At 36.8% G+C, this 21,521-nt stretch overlaps 2 protein-coding genes across 4 annotated transcripts; one reads left to right on the top strand and one right to left on the bottom strand.

Annotated features, from left to right (window-relative positions):
- Positions 1 to 1,842: 1,842 nt before the first annotated feature.
- LOC135612383 (sterol 3-beta-glucosyltransferase UGT80A2-like) lies at positions 1,843 to 16,764 on the bottom strand. Of its 2 annotated transcripts, none has more exons than XM_065108623.1 (14): positions 16,484 to 16,764; positions 14,566 to 14,747; positions 11,728 to 11,970; positions 10,772 to 10,883; positions 10,516 to 10,686; positions 8,640 to 8,703; positions 8,400 to 8,457; positions 7,740 to 7,917; positions 6,746 to 6,876; positions 4,374 to 4,476; positions 4,209 to 4,285; positions 2,784 to 2,831; positions 2,522 to 2,671; positions 1,843 to 2,165 (listed from the first exon to the last, which is right to left on the bottom strand). In XM_065108623.1, exons 1-14 carry the CDS (start codon positions 16,545 to 16,547, stop codon positions 1,986 to 1,988), a joined length of 1,761 nt encoding a protein of 586 aa, XP_064964695.1. In that variant the 5' UTR covers positions 16,548 to 16,764; the 3' UTR covers positions 1,843 to 1,985. The 2 variants fall into 2 exon arrangements, with proteins under 2 accessions (XP_064964695.1, XP_064964696.1); XM_065108624.1 differs by lacking the exon at positions 16,484 to 16,764 and adding an exon at positions 13,405 to 13,602 and having other exon boundaries at positions 14,566 to 14,705.
- Positions 16,765 to 19,187: 2,423 nt separating this feature from the next.
- Positions 19,188 to 20,718, top strand: LOC135611692 (uncharacterized). Of its 2 annotated transcripts, XM_065107336.1 has the most exons (3): positions 19,188 to 19,447; positions 19,529 to 20,213; positions 20,483 to 20,718. In XM_065107336.1, exons 1-2 carry the CDS (start codon positions 19,235 to 19,237, stop codon positions 20,204 to 20,206), a joined length of 891 nt encoding a protein of 296 aa, XP_064963408.1. In that variant the 5' UTR covers positions 19,188 to 19,234; the 3' UTR covers positions 20,207 to 20,213; positions 20,483 to 20,718. The 2 variants fall into 2 exon arrangements, with proteins under 2 accessions (XP_064963408.1, XP_064963407.1); XM_065107335.1 differs by lacking the exon at positions 20,483 to 20,718 and having other exon boundaries at positions 19,189 to 19,447; positions 19,529 to 20,408.
- The last annotated feature ends 803 nt before the right edge of the window (positions 20,719 to 21,521 follow it).

Here is a 21,521-nt window from a genome sequence, read left to right on the forward strand (position 1 = left end):
GTAATATAACCACCGATTTAATTATTGCCAAATTTGGTAGCCACTCTGATTTTATAAAAATTATCGGACCTAATTTATTTTTCGGGTTGAATCAATTTTCTTAGAGTATTGTCTAACAAAAAAAAATCACTAAATATTTAATAATTATTTTTTTTCTTAAGAATAAAAGATGTTTATATGTCTCTTATCTCACTTTAGTTCGATTCAATTGTAATATAATATGTTTATATTTCGTGTCCTGCATTCTGTAAAAATTTATAGTGAGGATTTATCTGATAACATCTTTTTCGACGATCAAATTATTTTTTTAAGTCATAAGTATTTGCTTGATTTTCTTTTTTTTATCATATAGACGAGGTTATTGTATAATCGACGGTTTGATGAAGTTTATTATAAATAGTATGAAGAAAATATTAGATATGATATGATCATGGACAATTCGATAAGATCAATAAGAAGTGTTTTAGTGTTTCTTGAAATCTTGTATAGATAGATCATAGAAAGTATGCAATAATAAATAAGCAGAAAATGTCATAGAACGTTAAATCATTCATTTGATTTGATAGTCGATCAATTGAGAGATTTGAAGCGTAGAGATATGTATTTTTGTATGTGCTCGTGCATTGCATGTATAGAAAACTAGTATCGTGTGATTAATTATTACCTCCCAATTGGTCCAAACAATTTGGGTTTGTTGTGATGTCTCACGAGTTTATCCACCCTTTGAACAATTCTAATAAAATCCTTTGACTAATTGTTTATGTCAAGGTTTTCCCTAGAGATATCAATAAGGAGGATTAATAAAATCCTTGCTCGATATTAAGGGGGACGACTCCCAGTGTCAATTTGGTTGATGACTAAAATGACCTGTCTATATTTTTCCTTCTTTACAAAATTCTTTTCTGATTTATTTATTTAAAGAATAGAGAATATATATATATATATATATATATATTAGTGAATAATTAAATAGGTATAATTTAGATAGAGGTTCAAACGAGAAAGAATATTTTATGATGATAAGAGCAGGTGAAAAGAAAACCTGTAAAAAAGATGTTAGATAATTACCATTAGTGATATGAAAAGAAATATGAGGAAACTTAATTTCATTAAGAGTATGATTTTTGATGTAATTGTTGGAGTTGGTTGTTTAAACAAACAGGAAGCCTGATCAAAATTTATACTCATCCGTGATGTGCACAATCCACACCGCACTTTAGTACAAAGCAATGCGTGAAAACAAAGATTGGGGTGTCTCTTAATTGTGACTTGACCTGTGTTGGGTCACTTAAGGCGAATAGTTTCCATGTTTTGATGGACTTCTTTGATCGAGCAATGAATTAAATTTAAAAGTGAAGGAATCTTCTATTTCTCTGTCTTCTTCCGTTGACAATTACACCAACCCACCACCAACTCTCTCGTGTACTGCTGTCCCGTTCCGCCCGAGACAAAATGCACCGGTTCTCATTGCTTTAGCCCCTTATGTTTAGCCTGTGACGCGAAGGCGTGGCAGCAAAACAACGGTAGTGACTCTCGTGGGATCTACTGTCGCTTGCTCTATGGGAAAACGGACGGGGGGGTCGAGGAATTCCACGAACCGGAATGGCCAGGACGTGTACATTATGGCGTAAAATTAAAGCCAGCACGTGGGATGGAATGGGATGATTAATAACTGGTAGGGTAAGATATATGTACTCTAGCATATAGATATATGTTCCACCATAAACGCCTTTAACAACCTAAAATGCACAGAATGTAATGTTATTAATGAGTTCGCAATCGTACTTATTATTTCATATATTGATTAATAATCGAATAGAGAGCTAACGATTAAAAACAACATATGGAATCACAGTTTTCTTTCGCTACGGAATATGACATTGCTAAGGTCAAAAAAAATACACAAACGTTTACATTCAAAGCACATAAACTGATGCATCGTCGGTGCGCACAAGACTCAGGGGAGAAAGAAATCACAATGGGATTCAGGAACAGCCAAAACACCTTCTAATAGGAGCAACCAAGAAATCCACAAAGCTCGACGGTTCAGGTGTAACTTGAGGTGAGATTTTTGGAGGAAGATGCTTTAGAAATGCTTTAACAGCTCCAGAAACACCATCCTCCGTTTCCATGGCCTTGGCTAGTTGGACAGCATTTTCTTTCACCTGTAAATTTGCAAAATCCACATGCATTAAGACTACAAAAGGAGACTAAATGATCGATTCACCAAAACTAAGGTTTCCAATAATAAAAATTGCTGTTTCAAAGTTCACAGAATTGTAAAAGAACATCTGGTTCTCATTGCAATTGTAAAAGAACATCTCTGACACCTCCTGCATTTGCAGAAGCCTCACCACTGTATTGCAATTGGTAGTTGGTAGTTATCTCTGGCATCTGGTTCTCCTACTAGCCACCATTGTCTTTTACCACAAATCATGGTCATATGTTTTGTCTTATCATGTTCTCACCAAGCACAAATATCAAAATAATCATATGACATTTGGAAAGGCCGATTACTAACCTTCGGTGTCATCATGAACATTATTGCATCAACCAATTTTTCCAGTGAAAATTGATCAACAGGGATAGGTGGGGGTCCCAGTCCCCTGGCATTGACTCGTTCTCCCCAAAAAGGTTGGTCACCAAAGAAAGGTACAATAGTAGTTGGACACTACAAAACCAACGTTATGTAGACAAGTATGTCCATAAGCAAATTTTACGGTCTCTAATATGAGAAAAAAGAAAAAGAAAGCAAGACAGAGAAAGCAAGTTAGAAGTGATACAGCAGCCCTAAGCCCAGCAGCTGTTGTTCCAGCACCACCATGATGCACCTGAAAATATACAAAAGATAAAAATCAGTTCAAATATGAAGTGTTGCTGGCATTCATCAACATGCCGTTAGGACATCTAGCTCTGTTGTTGGCAGTGAGACCAATCATGTCTAGTTGTAAGGCATACAATGAAACAGCAGCAAATGAGCAAATTTGATATATCGGGTCTCACTCATTTGTCTCATTCCAAAAAATATTATTTTTTCAGACAGGAATAGCAAAGCCAATCACATAAGTAAATCACTAAAGCTTCACATATTTAAGCAGCTTTGGAGATTTTGGATTAAGTAGTCATAAAACAATATTCCCTCGATTAATGTTTTTCAATTATATAAGGTGTTTAGTTGACGGAAAGTAAAAAACATACTGGTGGAAGATTATGAGAAGCTAAAAGCGATAGTTCAAAAACTTGAATAATACTACAATATCAATATTACTAAAATTGTTCAACTGAATATTTGATCAATTTATTTTCACCACTATCAATCAACAAACAATGTTGTTGGTCCACATTGGATCTAGTATTTTTAAAAGCTCTTGGTGCATGCCATAGCACTTGTCTGAACGAAGTGAGGCGCTCAAGAATATTAAATTTTAAAAATTATATATTATGATCGATAAATATGATCCAAAAAATAAAATGACACAATCTAGTTTCTACTAATGGAGAATTATGCTAAACAAGTTTCTAACCAGTGCTAAACAGTTCTAAAGAGTGAGTTAATATAGTGCTAAAAGAGTTATAATTAGTGTTAAAGAGTTCTAAAGAGTGGATCAATATGATGCTAAACAGTTTTAACCAACGCTAAACAGTTCTAAAGGGGGAATTGAGAAGAGGAGTAACCGACGACTATTGAGGAAGGTGGGGGAAGGAGAGGGAGGCGGACAAAGCTACGGATGAAGGCAGCGGCGACAGATGTAGGGTTTCACTTCGGGTTTGTTTCCTAGGGGGGGAGCGGGTTTTGTGTTATGGTTTCACTTTGGGTTTGTCTCTCGAGAGAGCGGGTTTGACTTGCTCGTTCCATCGAACCATGCTCAAACTCCAACCCAACTTCACTTGGGCACTCGCCAGAGGCGCTCGGCGCTAGGGCTCAGGCGAGCGCCTGAGCAGCACTTCATCGAAACATCTCACTCGAAGGTTTTGCAAGGCGCTCGAGCCACGCCTCGCCGAAGCACCTTTTGAAAACACTGATTGGATCCTCCTTATTTCAAGACACTTGAACCAATGCTCAACTAACATGTACCCTATGATTCCTGCTTTAGCAGGTACCTGAACTCTATATTGAAATTTTCTTCATATGTCATAGAAGATCTTAGAGTAACACTGCAACAAAAAGTAGCATCAGCAAATCAAAAGTGTCAAGTTGCATGGCTTACCACTGCCTTACATTGCAGGAATAACCAGTCATGGGGAACATTATCCAGCAGGTACACGTAATCCTTGGGTTCTGCCACTGAAAAAATAACATCCTTCTATAAAATATCTCAGAAGGATAAGCAACAAAGAGAAAAAAAGAACTGTCATATAAACAATATGCTCACAATTTCCAAGGCCACCCCAGCCCTTATTGATGATGCCTCTCTGACCAGTAATTTTTAATGCCTCCACAATGATCTCTGTCATTTTTCCAGGTTCTTGAACAGGCTACATATTTACACAAAAGTTTAAAACAAGAGTGAGTACCGATACTAGGAGAGCATAGACATTGATGATATCAAATCCTATAGAGCTATGACCACAACAAAATTCAAATAGTCAAGTTGAACAACTAAATTTGCTAAAACATCTTATATGCATGAGGTTTAGGAGGCACACAGGATCTGAGGTATGTGTAATATGCACTGCAATGTGAAGCTCCTGTTGCTAGAGAAGGATTACTCTATTTAAAATTTGTCAAAGTTAAATTGTAATGTACTCTTAATGTTACAGAGATTATAATCAAGCAGCTAATTCGGTTTCAACGCAAGGTAGAATGGCTGGGGTCGAAGTGTTTTAGAAGGATAAAAGCACTTCCCTTCTGTTCTCCCAATGCTAATTTTATATCTATCCAAAAATAAACAAATCCTTACATGATGCTCAATAAACTAGCTACAAAAAGGAAACTAAATAAAACCACTTTTTTTTCCTTTCCTTCTGTTCTCTCAATGCTAATTCCAGGTCTCATTTCAGAATAAACAAATCCTTAAAAGCTGAGTGTCATTATCGAACAGAAGATTATTAATGATCATGGCCGAAGTCTATCTAGATTACAAGATAAATAGGTTAGGTTGCAACTCATTCTCCTGACAAACAGTAAAACTCAGAACCATATGATTACAAGCTAAACTACAAGAGTCCAACATAATTATTTAACATATACTTCAATATTTATGTCCTTGTGGCATATAACATATTGACCGAGAAAATGTAATACATTAGCATAAAAAAAATAGTAACACTGACTTAGGTTGCATTTGAGAGCATATTTATATTTTTAATGTGCATTTAGAGAATACTGTTTAGAATATGCAACTCTAGAATACTGTTTAGCAAACAACAGAAATAAAATATATTTTAAATATGCATTGACATAACTATTTTTGGTAAAATTATATTTCAAAAGTTCATTGAATACTATAGACAAATTTATCCTTTTAATATTTTGAATAGTTATTCAAAAGGGAATACATATTTTTATTTAAATTAATAAGAAAATAAATAAATAAATGTCTGTAATCTTACAAAAGATTTCATATGGCCCAGATATATAATAAATAAAAAATATAATCATATATATGAATGTAAAATAACCTTCGAAAATAAATAAATAAAATTTCATCTTATAAAAGATATAAATCATATTGGTTTCTCACTAAATTATAATGGCCATTATGTAATTTTATATAATGTCATAGTGTATTTTAGGAATTTGAAAAGTTACATTAGCATCCCACAAATGTTGTATACTGATGCTGCCTTTGTGGATGCTACCCTGAAGTAGCATCAACATTTGAATATTTGCAATACAGCATTCAGACCAAATATGATTTCAAAAAATTTACCAAACATCAATTCATATTTGAAATGTGAATTATACCATCAATGCACATTTCAAATATGTTCCCAAATGCACTCTTAGTAAATAAGATAAAAGCGTTCCTATAGCAGTGATTATCATGCATGACGGTCTGTAGATAATTCAACTGATATCTGCCAAAAGGATGAGCTCTAGTGAATGAGGATCATGCGAATGTAGGATCTTGGAGGGTTCTTGTAATCCTCAGTGAATAAAAAGATTACTTCCAATTTTCCATATTAATTCCTATATGTTCCATACAAATACTGAAGAGACATTTTATATAACTGATAATTTTGCAAAATAAATTTCTTCAGCACGTTTTGGCACAGGATCATCAAGGTCTAACCTGGGCACCCCATCAGACAACTCAGCTTTTGATATAAGAATTTACAGCAGATATGCACATTGAGACTTATTTATGTCAGTAATAACTAGTAATTAACCTAGAAGACAGAAGTAAAGAACCACTCTAGATTTCTCAAACATGTGGTAGACAATTCCTGAAACCAACTATAACAGTGATGTGATCTGAAACCAGGATGCCTAGTAAAAGGTAAGGAACCAATCATTATATAAAAAAGCTCATACAACATATTTGAGAAAAAGACGTGCTATTGCAATCTATAGTGGTAGAATAATTATGCCGTACAAACTAGTGCCTATTAACAAATAACCAGTTAGAGTACTAATAAGCTTTAAGAGAAGAAATAAAAAACTATAAAGGCGACAGTCAACAAATGTGAAAGAAAATAAATTAAATATGGCTGCAATGATACTTTGCAGAAGCTATGGAGAGCCAATGAAAGATCATTTGCAGAAAGGGTGACCGACATCATAATAGCAAAATGAACTTACAAGGCTACCAAACCCAATATAAATAGGCTTGTCACCAGCATTCAGCCAATCTACAAGTGACTCTGGCGGTTCATAATTTGATGCAAGGTCAAGGAAACAAAATCCAACCACATCAATTTTGGGTCCCCAATCTGCAAATAGTAACCACACAAAACAATTGAAGCTTACACTTTTCCATACACCAAATATCAAAATGTAAAAATTCTTTCAGAAAGGCCAGTTTATGAATATATAAAAAAAAGAGTTATGACTAACGCTCTTGTTGTCTATAACGTGAAAAGCTAATGCAACTTAATTTATTATACCAATTCAAGAACCAAAAACAACAACAACAGAAATTGGTGCCATCATTTCTTTTCTGACAAAAATTATGAAAATACATTTACATGCAACTACAAGCTGACCTCTTATAGTTGGATAAATTTTATGTTGTCATCATACATCCAAGAATTAAAGTCTCAGTTGGTATCCATAACAACTGGTGGTCAGATTGGCACGATATTGGTACCAATAAATGTATCAACGGTTGATACCGTTTGGTACCATATAGACGAGCAGAGCATAATAAAGAGGAAGAGAAGGCGGATGAACCTAGAACAAGAGTGAGAGCAAGAGGAGGCAAAAGAAGGAAGAGGAGTGTGCATGCAGTAGAGAAGAGATCACAATGCATGCAAGCAGTTTAGGAGAGGCCCTTACACAAACGAACAAATGGAGGAGCAACAGCATGGTGGGAAGGCAGCAGCGATGGAGCACGGAGAAGCAAGAAAAAATAAGAGCAAGAAAAGAACGGGTATGGAGAGTGCAAGTATCAGATGATAGACTTACTGTTTGGTACAACAGGCTACCAGTCAGCTTATTGCCCGGTATGCCAGTGTGGTAAGCTCGATTTCAGACTAGACCAGGAGAAATTGCCCAGTTCATGAGCCAGTCACAGAGGTAACATCTATACTCAAAGTATATGTTTAAACAATTATCATTAAGTTCAAAAAATGACCTTTTGGTTTTGGAACAAGATGGGGACTCCAGATATACCCATAAGGTATGTCAGAGGCAGAAGTCTGTACGCCACTTAAATAAGTCACAGGTCGCAGCTTTAATCTTTTTTTCCTAAAATCATTTATCATGTCCCGTATTCCAAGCCAAATCATAGAATCAACAATCTGATATGAGAGCTGCAAAAGAAGACAAAAATCATAATTAAGTAAAATTAAAGTCAGGTGAAATCTACACAAATCAAGGAATAAAACACAGGAAATAAACTATTTAGAACTATATCAATGAGAAGAGAGTACCAATAGTAAATATATGAAGAAGAAGGTCATTAACTACATACAACTCAAGATTATACTAAAAAGCAAGACCGGATAAAAGCACGAAAATTGATTCAATGGCTTCAGAATATAAGCTATAGGTAGAAAAAAAAAAAACATAGGCCATTATTATGACATCATGCAGTATACTGCCGAGATAGGTAATGATAGAAACTAAGCTGGCATCAAAGCACAAAGAAAGAACTTTCACATTAGCTTATAGAATTTTACACAATAACATCAAGATCTTAACTAGGTTAAACAGACAATGTTAACCACTCTTTAATTTAATACAGAAAATATAACAAATCAAACAATAGGAGAGCGAAATATATTTTTCTTACTCTATATCCAGCAGATTGCTTGACACGGGAAAGAGGATGCGGAAATTCACTAGTTGGTCTGAAAATGTGAAAGAAAATGTCACATCAGGCACACTTCAGCTCTTAGGTTAAGGTAATAACAGGCAGTGCATATAGATTTGCAAGTTACCTACTTTTACTAAAACCAACTTCAAACATAGCCATAATGTAAACCACCATATGCTAATACAGAAAGAATGAAAAAGGGAAATAAGATCTCACGTCCATGGCATTGTAAAAAAAATGTGAATTGGTACTTTTAGCGCCTCAGCCACATGTGTATGCCCTGAACATGCATTCATCCAGGTCGATAGTCAGAATCATCATTCCTCAGGGATATAAAACAAAAAAAAAATAAGTCCTTATGGAAATGACGAAACATGAGCGTAAACTCAGTAACTAAATGCAGTCTGTTTATAGTATCTATTAATTAAACCACTGTAACCATATACAAGTAGAGACAAGCAATAAACATCTTGTGCTATCAAGGCAGATTGAGAAAGCAAGTAATTTAACTAACCACACAAATGTAGCACATGAAATACAAGGAGGTGACTAGTGAAGTAATACGGTGTTCAGCAGTAGGAGGAACTGTGTTTAACTTCAGGCTTTGCTGGATCTGAATAAAATGATCAAGGTTCATTCTTAAATACTCAGCTTGTTTCTAAGACCAAAATAGGTAAAAAAAAAAGCAAAGTGATCATATCCTGTTAAAAACTCCACTGTTGTCCAGCAGAAGATCACATCACAACTTTTACCTTGATGTCAAAGAGACCTAAAGCTTATGTGATTTTAATTTTGAATTAGTCCTGGCAACAGAATACGCTTAACACGTGTACCTTTTTCCAACCATGTTGCGATGATATCATTAGATTTTATTACATTGCATAGGCCTGTTCCTGTGCCTAGGCATATGCCTTGGCAGCAAACCCCATAATGCCACCCTCAAAGACCAGCATGATTCAGTTGGTATATACATTGTTTGCAACAGAGAGCCTAAGCAGCAGCTCTTACCCAATGATCCTGTTCAAGATATACCAAATAAGCCAATGATATCTCAGGCAACAAACCAAAAAAGTTGAGAATTTGGTATCCTGGGGGCCATTATTAAGATCAGTGAGTACTTTGTCTTAGTCTGCCTTTTTCAGTTTATCGGAGAGGTGAAAGCCTGTTTGTCTGTGCGAGTATGATATTGGTGCGGAATTTCATTATTTTAAATAAATCCTTCCCTCAGTTATCCTATAATTATTTCCACTTCATATGGCCCATGTACTCCATTCGTTTGTTAAATTAATTTTCCGTCATTTTGGTCTAGGATATGCCAAAACATATCACTCTCTTAGGATGTTGAATTGTTGCCAATAATTATTGATTCACTAGAATGACCACCTGCATATAATTCATGGATCTACCCTGCCCATAAGACAACATACTATTTGTCGCTTGATGTAGCACCATAAATAATGACTGTAATATCATATATTGCAATATCACCGATTTGGTATAGTTCGACTGGTTTTTATCGGTCCGACCACCAACCAGTATGTGGACCAGCCAAAATAGGGTGGCCTGATCTGGTTCAGTATAATTATATTATTATTATTATTTTCTCTGCTAACTTTAACCCCACACTAGGGCTTGGCTTGTGCATTGTGACTCTCACGTCTTCACCCATCGCTACTCCCATGTCTGCTTGTCGCCCTCTGCTCGCCACCACCCATGTGCCTGTCGCCAACTCCTAGTACACCTCTTCATCCTCGGCTTCCTCTTCCTCTTCTTCTTTCTTCCTTTGTTTCTCTCCCTCCCCCATCAATACCAAAGTATGTTTTAGAACACCGTGTGTCGGTATGCCGGAATGGACCAGACTCGTATCGGTCTAACCATGGCCCAAAATTGCAAACCTTGTGTAATATAATGATATAATGCGCAAACAAAAAAAAACATAAGATTATGTAGTGTTATTATATATTACTTTCTTACTGTTCTTGGAGGCTAAACAATAGATGCTGACATATCTTAATCTGCTAAAATCAAGACCAAGAGAGGAAAAGATAAAAAAGCTACTTTCAGCTAATAGTATAGAAGTTCAGATTCTAACCATATGCGGGTGGATTTGCAATTATAGCATCCACTTTGAACGGAACACCGGTGTCAATATCAGTATCCTTACAGGCTGCGAGCAAGGAAAATATAATTTCTTTAATCTGTTTCCGTTGGATAGGTATCTCCGATGGTGCAGAAGGTAAGAAACCTTTATTCTTAACCATATCTGAAAAAGTAGCAATCCATGAGCTGAACTATCAGGAAATACATTTGTCAACCACATTTAATAACTAACTAAATCATTCACATACATTCAGCAAGAATTTTTGGATCTCCACCTAGAGGATAAAACTCCAAGCCAGCAGTTAAAACAAATTCCCTGAAATTTGCATGAGTTGCCAGCCTAACACGATGACCATAGTCCTGAAAGAAACTTATTTCATAGTCATGGGGCAGTCATGTGGAACACAATGTCCAAAGAGGCTAAATGCTGAAAAAATGAAGTACATATAAATCAATAATACTGCCTTCTGAAAGTAATAAAAATAAAATGTCTGTGCATAAGGAAATGATGTCCAATATCAAAAGACAATGCTGACTAGACAAACATGAAGTTCTCATATGATAAAAAAACAAAGGGCATAGTACTTTTCAGTTTGTTCAAAAATACTCTAAGAGAAAATGCTGACAAGTATTCTTAGCCTTTGTTCTAATAGGACAAAAATATTTTTTATTTCTCCCATGTCTCAAATGCCCAAATGGGATACTCAAAATACTGGATCAAGATGTATAAAACTAGGAACTTTTGATGAGACCAACGATGCATAAGAAGAAAAATGAAAACCATGCACAAACAATTAACAAAGTTCCAGAGTGTTAAATAAAAATGACTATAAATCTCAGGAGGCACCATTTCGGGTACCGGATCCGTCTAAGAGATTTGTTAGATCTGTATGTACCAGGCCTATACGAGTGTACCGACACATGATACGTTCAGGCGTGTCAACAAGGACTCCAGCAATCCATGTCTCGGTTGTCAGTCAGACCAATCCATACCATCCGCACCATACCGACTTGGGTGAGACAACAAACGTTGATAAATCTTACTAGGCACTTCCGAAATTTAAATTGGAAAATTTCTTAATAAAAAATATGAAGTAAATCTACTTACTAAACACTGCCTGAACTAAGTTACAAATCCAAAATTAGACCGATGGTAATTGTTAGGATTTAGTAATACAGAAGAATACATCACAAATTAACTAACCTGCAAACGTTTTCCAATAGCAACAAATGGTTGCACATCACCTCGTGTCCCAACAATAAGAATGACTATTTGCATAGGAGGTCGATACTGTAGATCAGTCAAATCTACTGGCTCTTCATCAACTGCTTCACCATATGTATTCTCAGATCTCAAATTTATTGATGTGGTTTCAAAATTGCTTGGAACATCTACCACAACAGTCCCATCATCCTTCACTGTAGCTATTCGATTTAACATCTTCATCTGCATCATATAAAATTAAAAGAAAAACCATAAAAATAGATAACAAAAAAGCCCAATATAACTGAAAAGATTCCCTTACAAAGACAAAACATGATGCAAGCTTTCCTTGATGACAAAAACATAACATTGCAATGTCAGACACTGTAAGGACAAAAATAGTAAAGGAACTGAATTTATTCAGCTTAAGCCAAGTAGCTGGGACCACCCAGCTTTTAGTTAGAAGGAACAATTCAGAGCAAAAATAAAATTCTCATTGCCCACTACCCATTTGAGCAAAATGTACCATTTGGCATGCAAAAATGAAGTTCTTAGAATTCAACGAGCAACAAGCATAAATTGATTTATATTTTTCTTCTATATCTTCTTTTTTCTTTTCTTTCACTCTCTCATTTCAGATGGATGAGTACCAAGCCAGTCCAGTTCAGTGTCTAAAATCAATTAGTTATAAGCTTTGGTTATGGGTTTTTAGGCTTCTTCAGTTTAGAACCTGGGTTTATCTTGCCACAATACTCCATGAAAACTCAAGTGTTCCTACTGTAGCAGTCATCAAAGAAGTGGAGAAGTGGATATGAAAGGGGAGGAATAAATGAAACTTGCCACATCAGAGTTTCGTCGAATACATGATAGAAGAAACAAATTAAGCGTTAACTATTTATTCTACCCTTTGGTTTTAATGCCTAGTAAATTACATTTTTCCCTTGTTCGGGCAGCACAACACATGGTTCAGTGAGGCATAGTATGACATGCCAATATGAACTGATCCAGGGGCCAGCCAGCACTCCCATGACAGAGGAAATTAATCCTTGATTTGGGGTGCATCTAAAGTCCAGTTCATGATCTATCTTCATGGATGATCTTACTGTCTGTTCTCTTATCATTAAATATGCTTAACCACACAATGAATAATAGGTTAGTCCTCCATCATGTATATAAATTTTAAAACCAATCCATTTCCAATCTATTTTTCTCAGTTGGTCATCAATCTTTATTTGTTTAAAGCATTGAACCAATAATGTTCTCTGTAATACCAACATCTAGCTATGATGGCATTGATTTCCCATTGTTGGCTGCTATAACCTACATAGCTGCAAAAAATGCCATACTTTCATGCTACAATGGCTTTTGTTTTCCCATTGTTGGTTTCATCCTTTCTGTCATTGTGCATATTTGGCTTCATTTAGAGACATGCCCTAAGCCTATGTTGGCCACCATCCGCCAATCCTTCAAAAGTACTTGGCTTCCATCATCGCATAAGGAGAAACAATTCAATCTCTAGATTGTTCTATACCAAAAGGGTCCATCATCTCGGGAAATTTGTAAGTTACAACTTATAACAACATCATACGTTATGGAAATTTTTGTTCCAATTTTGAATATGCAAGTTTTCATAAATCAAGTGGCAATTATAAGTCAATTTGTACTGGAAACTTTCACCTTTTCCTTAAAGAAGCTCATGCCCAGATTGTCAATGGTTATATTGTGGCCTAAAGCAGTGATCAGCATTCCATCATGCTGGAACATATTTCTCGACCCTTCTCAAGCTCCCATTAGCACACTCTGAAGTCTTCTTATTGCAAACTTATTATCAGCATCACAGAACAGAACAAGAATCCAGTGTTTCGCAAGCAAAAGCTGCATAACAAGGACAGAGAACTTACTAACATAAGCCCCTGCAATATGTTCAATGTGACTAGACATAACACACCAGAAAGGAGGTGTTCAAATAATTAAGTCAAGGTGTCGTAAATTTTGAGTAAGACCAGAGAAATTATTAAAAATTTAAGGAAATGACATCTTACTATTCAAAGAGAAATTACTCTTGACAAAGCTAAATGGCAGGAAAAGACCCACATAACCAAAATTCAAATAGAAAATTTTGAATTAAAGCCTTGTTGTGGTGGATAATCATGCATAGGGGCTTTCGACTGTTAACTATGTTACATGTGGCTTCTAAGTTTTGAAGTCACTATCCAAAATTAATAACCATGATGAACAGTCTCTTAAGAGAACAAATACAATGAATATCTGGGAAGATGATATGGCTCACTGACCAGCTAAAAATGGACAGCAGTCATCCAATCCTTCCTCCTGTCTTCTTTTCTGCTGTCCTTTAAAATCTTTACTCTACTTCGAATCATAAATCAAAGCAAATATTCTGTGGCTTATAATTACAGGACAGAATTCAGCAATATAAATTAAAATTCATCAGTCTTGTTGACACATTTAAGAACTAAAATTATAATAACCAACCATCGATCTAATTCGTCTACAGGCAGCAGATCTAAAATCCACATTTAAGCATAACACCAACATAGTCTCTCACCAATTACTAAAGCGCTGCATCTTCTTCTATTCTAACTGAGAAGATGGACCTAGGGTACCCCTCAAAATTTCTGCTTCATTTCTTTTTTTAAAGCAGCAAACATGCCAAACAAGGTCGTGGTTAACTAGAGTAATAAAACTTAAAACTGTTCATGTAAAGAGCGATGCACAATAAGAATAATCTCTCAGCAATCAAAAGCTATACTAAAAAAATATCCTATAATAAAAATATTAATACATCCCAGGAAATAAGGAAGGCCAAGAGGGTCAAACCTTTTGTTTGTCAGGAATCTTGTCGTCAAATAATTGGGCTGTTGGGTCATCATGTGGACTATTTTGCCCATGTTTCTCAGTTTTGGACCTTTCTAGATTTGGTTCTTCTGAGGATGTCTCTGATTTTTCAGCATATTTTGTCCCTTTAGGCATTGTGCTTGCCCTAGGAAGATTTCTGTCGACTGAAACAACAGAAAGAGAATTTAGATGCTACATCACAGTATTAAAAAATATATTTTCCACTTCTCAAGTTGTACAAAAGGAGCTACTATGCATTAGCAAATGTGGTGGTCTACATACTGCAGTATCATTTATTGGTAGCTCAGCAATTTTTTAACAAATCAAAAGACGAATAATCAAGATGTTGCAATTTGGCACCAAGAAGTAAGAAATTTACAAAGTGGCATTTCCATTTCTTCATCAGAAAATGAGTCCCCCTTGAATGCAGAACCACTTTTTCTTGATATCGAACATAGTGCATGAAAGGAAACTTGCTATTGGACATTTATTTTCACCTTGGCATGGCAGTATTCAAAAAAACTTTCGACATACTTCACTTTAATTATAATTATGAAAATCAATCCTACCTCTTCTAGTCCTGTGGTTTCCACACTTGAAGACTGAATACATCAAAAAATTTGTAAATGAAATGAATTAAAATAGAAAAAAAAAGATTTTTTTTTTCTATTTTCCGTATGGGTTGCCCTGGAACCACTAATGTAAAAAAACACAAGCTTAGTCTCTGAACAGAGAGCACATCCCAATAAGTAACTTTATCTATAGAAGTCAGAAAATATAGAACAATCATAAAATAATTTTGTTCAAACAGGTACACTACCGATGCTCCACATTAAAAGGACATAATTGAAGTTAGCCAAGATGGAAAGCACCACTACCACTACCTTTGACACATTCGACCAAGGTTAACCATAATCCTCATGAGGACTCTCTTGTTAAAACATACATATTTTCTCTCTTTGAAATTTTAGCAAATCACACAATCTTTATATTCACAAATATATCAGTAGCAGATCTCAGTTCTATACTACCTGGTTGGTAACTAATGAGAATAATCTTCGTACAAGGAAAATGATAAATTGTCACATTTGTCCAAAAGAAAACTTACAAAGGAAGAACCTAAATTCAATGAAAAGCTGATGATGGTTCAATCAAGTCAAAACAACCTGTCTTGAGCGTGATGGTACCAGCTGGAAGATGTTATTCTAAGTGTACTAATATAAAAAAAAAAATCATCTCTGATCCGGACAAAGACCATGATTAAAAAAGGGAAATAACCAAAGAACTGATCAACGATCACCGCTTGATAAGTTCTGCTCTCTAGAATGTTTTTTAGGTCAACAACATTTTCTTGGGAATTAAAAATCGCACTCCATCTAAAGAAAAATTTTCAGCGACTCGTCAATCTAGCACCAGCAGAAATCCAGCGCTACGACTAAAGCCAGTGTTCGGTGCCTAGATATTTCTACATGTTTAGAAAAGACTGTTTCCCAAATCTTGTTTTTCGCTGCAATAGGGTCGTTCTCGGACAATTCCCAGTTAGTTACGAGCCCTCTAATCGATACGGGAGACACCACCGCCGTAAAGTACCTATCAATCCGGAACCGCTAGATTTCATTCCTCTTCCTAAATCACTCGTGACGCCTCAAAACCCATCAGAGTAACTGATACCAAACTCCGAAATCAGACCCTCGAACTAATTAGAACCTCCCGTTGTCACATCGGTTACATCAGAAACACCCGAGTATCAAAGAACGCAGCGACATAAACATGCCGGTGGAACTCCATGAAATCAATCATTCAAACACCCCATCGGCATAGACAACAGTACGAAATCACGGGGCACCACAACCCGCGAATACGAACCCAACCAAGAAGAAGAAAGGGTCGCGAAAATTACCCGCGGGAGAGGAGGCGGATCCATCTTTGTCGCTCTCCCCCATGCTGTTGCTGTTCTCCGCCATTATTAAACGGCTCAAAATTGAGAAGCACCGGTGAGAGGAACGAAGAGGGAGTGGGGAATCGGGAATACGGTGCTCGCCAAGAAATAGTGAGAGCGAGTGGGAATCGGCACCATGTAATGATGCCTTCAGCCTCCCGAGTATAGCAATCACCTACCTCCACTTACGAATATGAAATATGGATTATCTAAATGGGATGCATCTCTTCAAGATTGGTGCACCCATTTCAAAAGCGGACTTGGTTTCTTAAACCGACGTGTCTATTTACTGGGCCGTTCTATATCCTTCCATCGTTTCTTTTGATCTCAATCATCCGTCTGATGAAACAATGGACGGTTTTGATGGGCCTCTGAGAATTCGTGCTATCTGAGGCACTCTTACTTGGAATTTGAGTTCGTCATTTAAAATAAAAATAAAATTAAAATTAAAGGACGGTATTCCTGAATCGAAAATTCCCTTAAACATATGATCCTTCTATAAGTTCTTCCCTAAGCCTATGTGAATTCCTATTAGAGGCATGGATTAATACTATTCTCTTGAGTTATTGGCCTACTTCTTGGTGATAAACATAACAAGGTATCTATCAACATGCACATGATATATATATATATATATATATATATATATATATATATATATATATATGAAAGATAAATACATTATCAATAAAAAGGCAGACAAATGTAACATCAACAAAAAGGAAGACAAATGAATTATCAATAAAAAGGAAGATATGCACTATTGTGGAAGGTAAAAAATAATAATAATAATAATAAAATTATTCGATTCGGGATTTTTACCTTTTCTTAGAGGGAAGTGAGGATTTTATCATAAGTAAATGATTTGACAAAAACATCAGCCTTGAAGTCATCATTTGGTTAGGTTGGGGACATTGACTCCGATCAATGATTGTTCTAAACACAGATTTGATTTTAAATATTATCGTATTATTTGACAAAACAAGCTGATATGTCATTATGATTGGAGACTTGTTGACAATCAGTATCAATAATGTAATGGATAAAAGTTTTGTATCTCCTATTCCTAATCAGTTAGTAAAAGTATTTGGTATTTCTATATCATCTTTCAATCCAAGATATTTCGGCTTTATTCTACCAAAGGAAAAGAGGTATTGTTGGTGGTTGAAAGGTTCCACCCTATTGTCTTGGATTTGAGTTTGTGGTTAGGTGCATGTTTCTTACTTACCTTGTGCTTGATAAAGTGGTTGCAATAGGTCCGAGTCAGTAAAGTCAACCAACTATAAACTACCTTAAGCCGGTAATTGAGCTTTTTTGCTTGGCCACCTAAAACGAAAAATACATAGCTTTCCTCTCTACTATAAAAGCCCAGAGGTCACCTCCTCGGCAATCACTTTGCCAACGCTGTTTACAAGTAAGCCAACATCCATTATACCATTTATCAAACTCATACATCAAATTGAGAATTTTCAACGATCATTTTTGCATGCTAAACCGGCAAATATGCACTGAAATAAAAGATGGCGAGTAAATTCATCGCCATAAAAGATTGCCTTTGAAGAAGCGACTCGAGGTCGGGTTTCGAAGAGATAAGATCTATGAGATGACCTTTTTTTTTGTTGGGTTGACAGTCCATATTCAGCCCAATGCGAGTTTTATTAGTCCACAACCCACACCTCTTCTTAATCTAACCTTAGATCAATATAAGGGGTGTGGCGGTTACGTTTTGGCAAGAGGTGGCTGCGTTTTTTAGGCAGAAAAGGGCAGCAACGTGGTGATCTTCGCAGCAGCAAAGAGAGAAGAAAAAAGACAGAAAAATAAGAAAAAGAAAGGGAAGAAAATAAGGACAACGCAGAGAGACTGTTCTCAATCATCTAGCAGTGTTCTCATCTCAAGTTAGATCAAATCTATAGTAGACTCTTATTGTGATTACTTGGGGAGATTTTAGATATCGTGGACAGTGACGTGATCCTTGTATTCCAGTTGTTCTTTTGTGATTGTTGCTAGGGTTTAAGGCAAGAGATTGAGATTTATATATTCATTATTCTCTAGTTTGCCCCGTGATTTTTACCCTTCACATTAGAGGGATTTTCTACATATATCTTGGTGTTCTATTTGATTATGATTTCATTTAATTCCGTTACATATCATGGCCTATTAATATTTTTCATATACAAAAGATTATTCCGTTTTATATTCCCATCATTTTTCATATGCACTTTTTCTCTCACTTCTAATCACTTCAACCGTAATGTGATTTTTCTCTGAGTAAGGTATAAAATTTGTATGAATTGAAGGTTCTTCTCTCCATCAGAACAATAGGGCCGATTGCTTGTCTGGGCTCTGCTTGTTGGTATCGTAATCCTACTTGATGATCCCTTTCTAATAATAAACTTTGTAGGGAAAGATGATACGTGGGGATTTTATGTCTCGGGTTGATGAAACTGATGGATATGGTTTCAGAGAAAATGCCACATATCTCGAAGCTGTATACGTTGAAACTTCAAATTTACGTGGACGATTTTGATTTTGATTTTGATTTCGAATTTGATGATCAGACAAGAAATCGCACGTACTATTGAATCCTATCGTAAGTATGCTATGTCTTTGAATCCTATCGTAAGAAATTCCTGTGAAATGCTTTGAAGAACCAATGCATTTTAATTTACTAGGAAAAGTGTAGATCTAAAGTCGTCATATTTCTAAGTTGAAATGGGCATCAATGACATTTTATGTAGCGTCAATCCGGATGAGGTGTCTCGTGTGTACTACGCTGACGGCCGCATTCATATAAGAAAGAATCGGATTGGCTTGTGCTTGGACGAGGGTCGCCGCCTACAGGCAACCGACATGGACCACCTCCACCGCTTGCCTCCGCCTCTCGCCAGCTTCGCCGCCTCATGGTCTTTGCCTTGGCAACCTCAGGTATCTTCCCTCTTCTTCTCCTCCTCCTCCGACCTCTCGAAACTAGAGCTTGTAGCCATGATAGGTTGGAATGCATGGCAGGAAGCGGGCGGAGTCGCGATGGTGGAGGAGCTGAAGCAAGCGCTCCTCCGGACGACCCTGGAGCTCGAGTCCACTCGCGCCACGGCCAAGGAGGAGCTCCGGAGGATGGAGTCCCGGGCCCTCCACTTCTCCCGCCTGCTCGAAGCCGCCACCCGAGAGCGCGACGAGGCCCGCCACGCCCTCCTCCTCCTCCTCCTTCACCACACCGACTGCGGTCAGCCACTCCAGGAACCCAAGCCCAACCTCGGCCCCAACTTGGCTTTGGACGAGGGGACTGACGTCGCGGAGGCGGCAGCGGTTGCTACTGCTGCCGCGGAGGACGTGGTTGAGAGAAGCAACCTGGCGTCTTCGGCGGTGGCGGAGGTGGAGTTGGCGGCAGTGAGGAAGGCCCTGCCGGAAAAGGGGCGACTGGTGGAGGCGGTGATGGGTGCGGGGCCGCTGCTGCAGACGCTGCTGTTGGCGGGGCCGTTGCCGCAGTGGCGCCACCCGCCGCCGGACCTGCGCAGCTCCGAGATCCCGCCTGTGGCCATCAGTCTGAACTCGATACCGAAGAGGGAGAAGGACGGGGCCGGGTCTCCGTCGCCGTCCTCCTTTTGGAATTCCTCATCATCCTCTTCCCCAGAAAGTGGCAGTCACCGTAGTGTCGGCGGGGAGGTCCAAAACGTCACGTTCTCTTAGAAAAAATGTGACGTCTCTCTCTCTCTCTCTCTCTCTCTCTCTCTCTCTCTCTCTCTCTCTCTCCAGATGAGTGTCACGTTCTTCTCTTTCCCAATCTGCACGTACGTAGCAAATGGGAAAAGAGACATAGAAAACACTGCCAAAGTTTGTTTTCTGTGAACAAATAAAACAAAAACAATAGGAATCCTCTCAATTCTCAATGCAGCAGTTTTGGTTTGCCTCGTGCTTTTGTTTTCGTTTCATGTTTTTCGCCTTTTGTTTCTTGTTTTCCTGCAGATCAAATGTGATGAAAGCAATTAACTGGGCACATTCTACCGTAAGAAGGATTCTGCAAGACACATATCTTTCCGAGTCACCCTTTCATCCCCTTAAATCTTTCCAGGATTAATTCTTGTGGCGGTAGCAATCGCCGAAATATATTGTTCTCGAGATAAATCCAGCTCACCGGTTAACAGCTGTTGTTAGAGTTGTAAATATTTGTGTATGATATAAAGAAAGATGAACTTAGAAGACGGTTTCATATGGAAAGAATCGTATTATATATATTAGATTTGATCCTCGCAAACGATTGAAAGAATCGAATTATGTATATTGAGTTCGATTCATAGTTTAAGATTGAATATAATCTAATCAAATATAAGCTAACTGACAAATTTGACTCAAATTCATTGTTATTTCATGTGGACAAAATACGATCTTTTAAATAAAAAATTAAAGAAAGGATTAAATTTTGGATATAATTAATATCTGACATGATATATGTTAATCTTGATTAATTTGATTCGATGACCTTCAAATAATAAAAATATGATTAAGGAGATTGGATTGATGGATTATGCCCAACAGGTAGTTACCAAACCTGTCTTTTGAACCTACCAGCGTTAATTATGGACATGGGTCAATTTGTTGGCAGAATCCAATGATGAGCTTGGCATAATTTAAATCACCTTTAGCTTTTCTTCGTCTTGAAATGCCAAACAATGAAACGAATGGCTATACTATAACTAATGTAAGGAATGATCATACTGTCGTCGTAGATAAAATTATAATCGAGATATTTGATATAATACTTGAGGGTTGATGGTAGGTTTGACAAACTCATTTTGTTTTATATGTGATGGATCACCTTAGACCCTTTCTCATTTAATCATCTAAAACTTACGAAGTTTATATTTATAATTTGTATTAACTATGCTTGCTTAAATGGTTGTGAATTTCGAGTAAAATATTTTCTCTTTTATAAACGGGATCATTAATCTTTTTTAAAAAAGATTGATCTTTTAGGAATGAACATTTAAAGAGGTACCGCATGACT

This window comes from Musa acuminata, chromosome BXJ2-5 (genome assembly GCF_036884655.1).
Source record: "Musa acuminata AAA Group cultivar baxijiao chromosome BXJ2-5, Cavendish_Baxijiao_AAA, whole genome shotgun sequence".
In the NCBI taxonomy this organism is placed as follows: domain Eukaryota; kingdom Viridiplantae; phylum Streptophyta; class Magnoliopsida; order Zingiberales; family Musaceae; genus Musa; species Musa acuminata.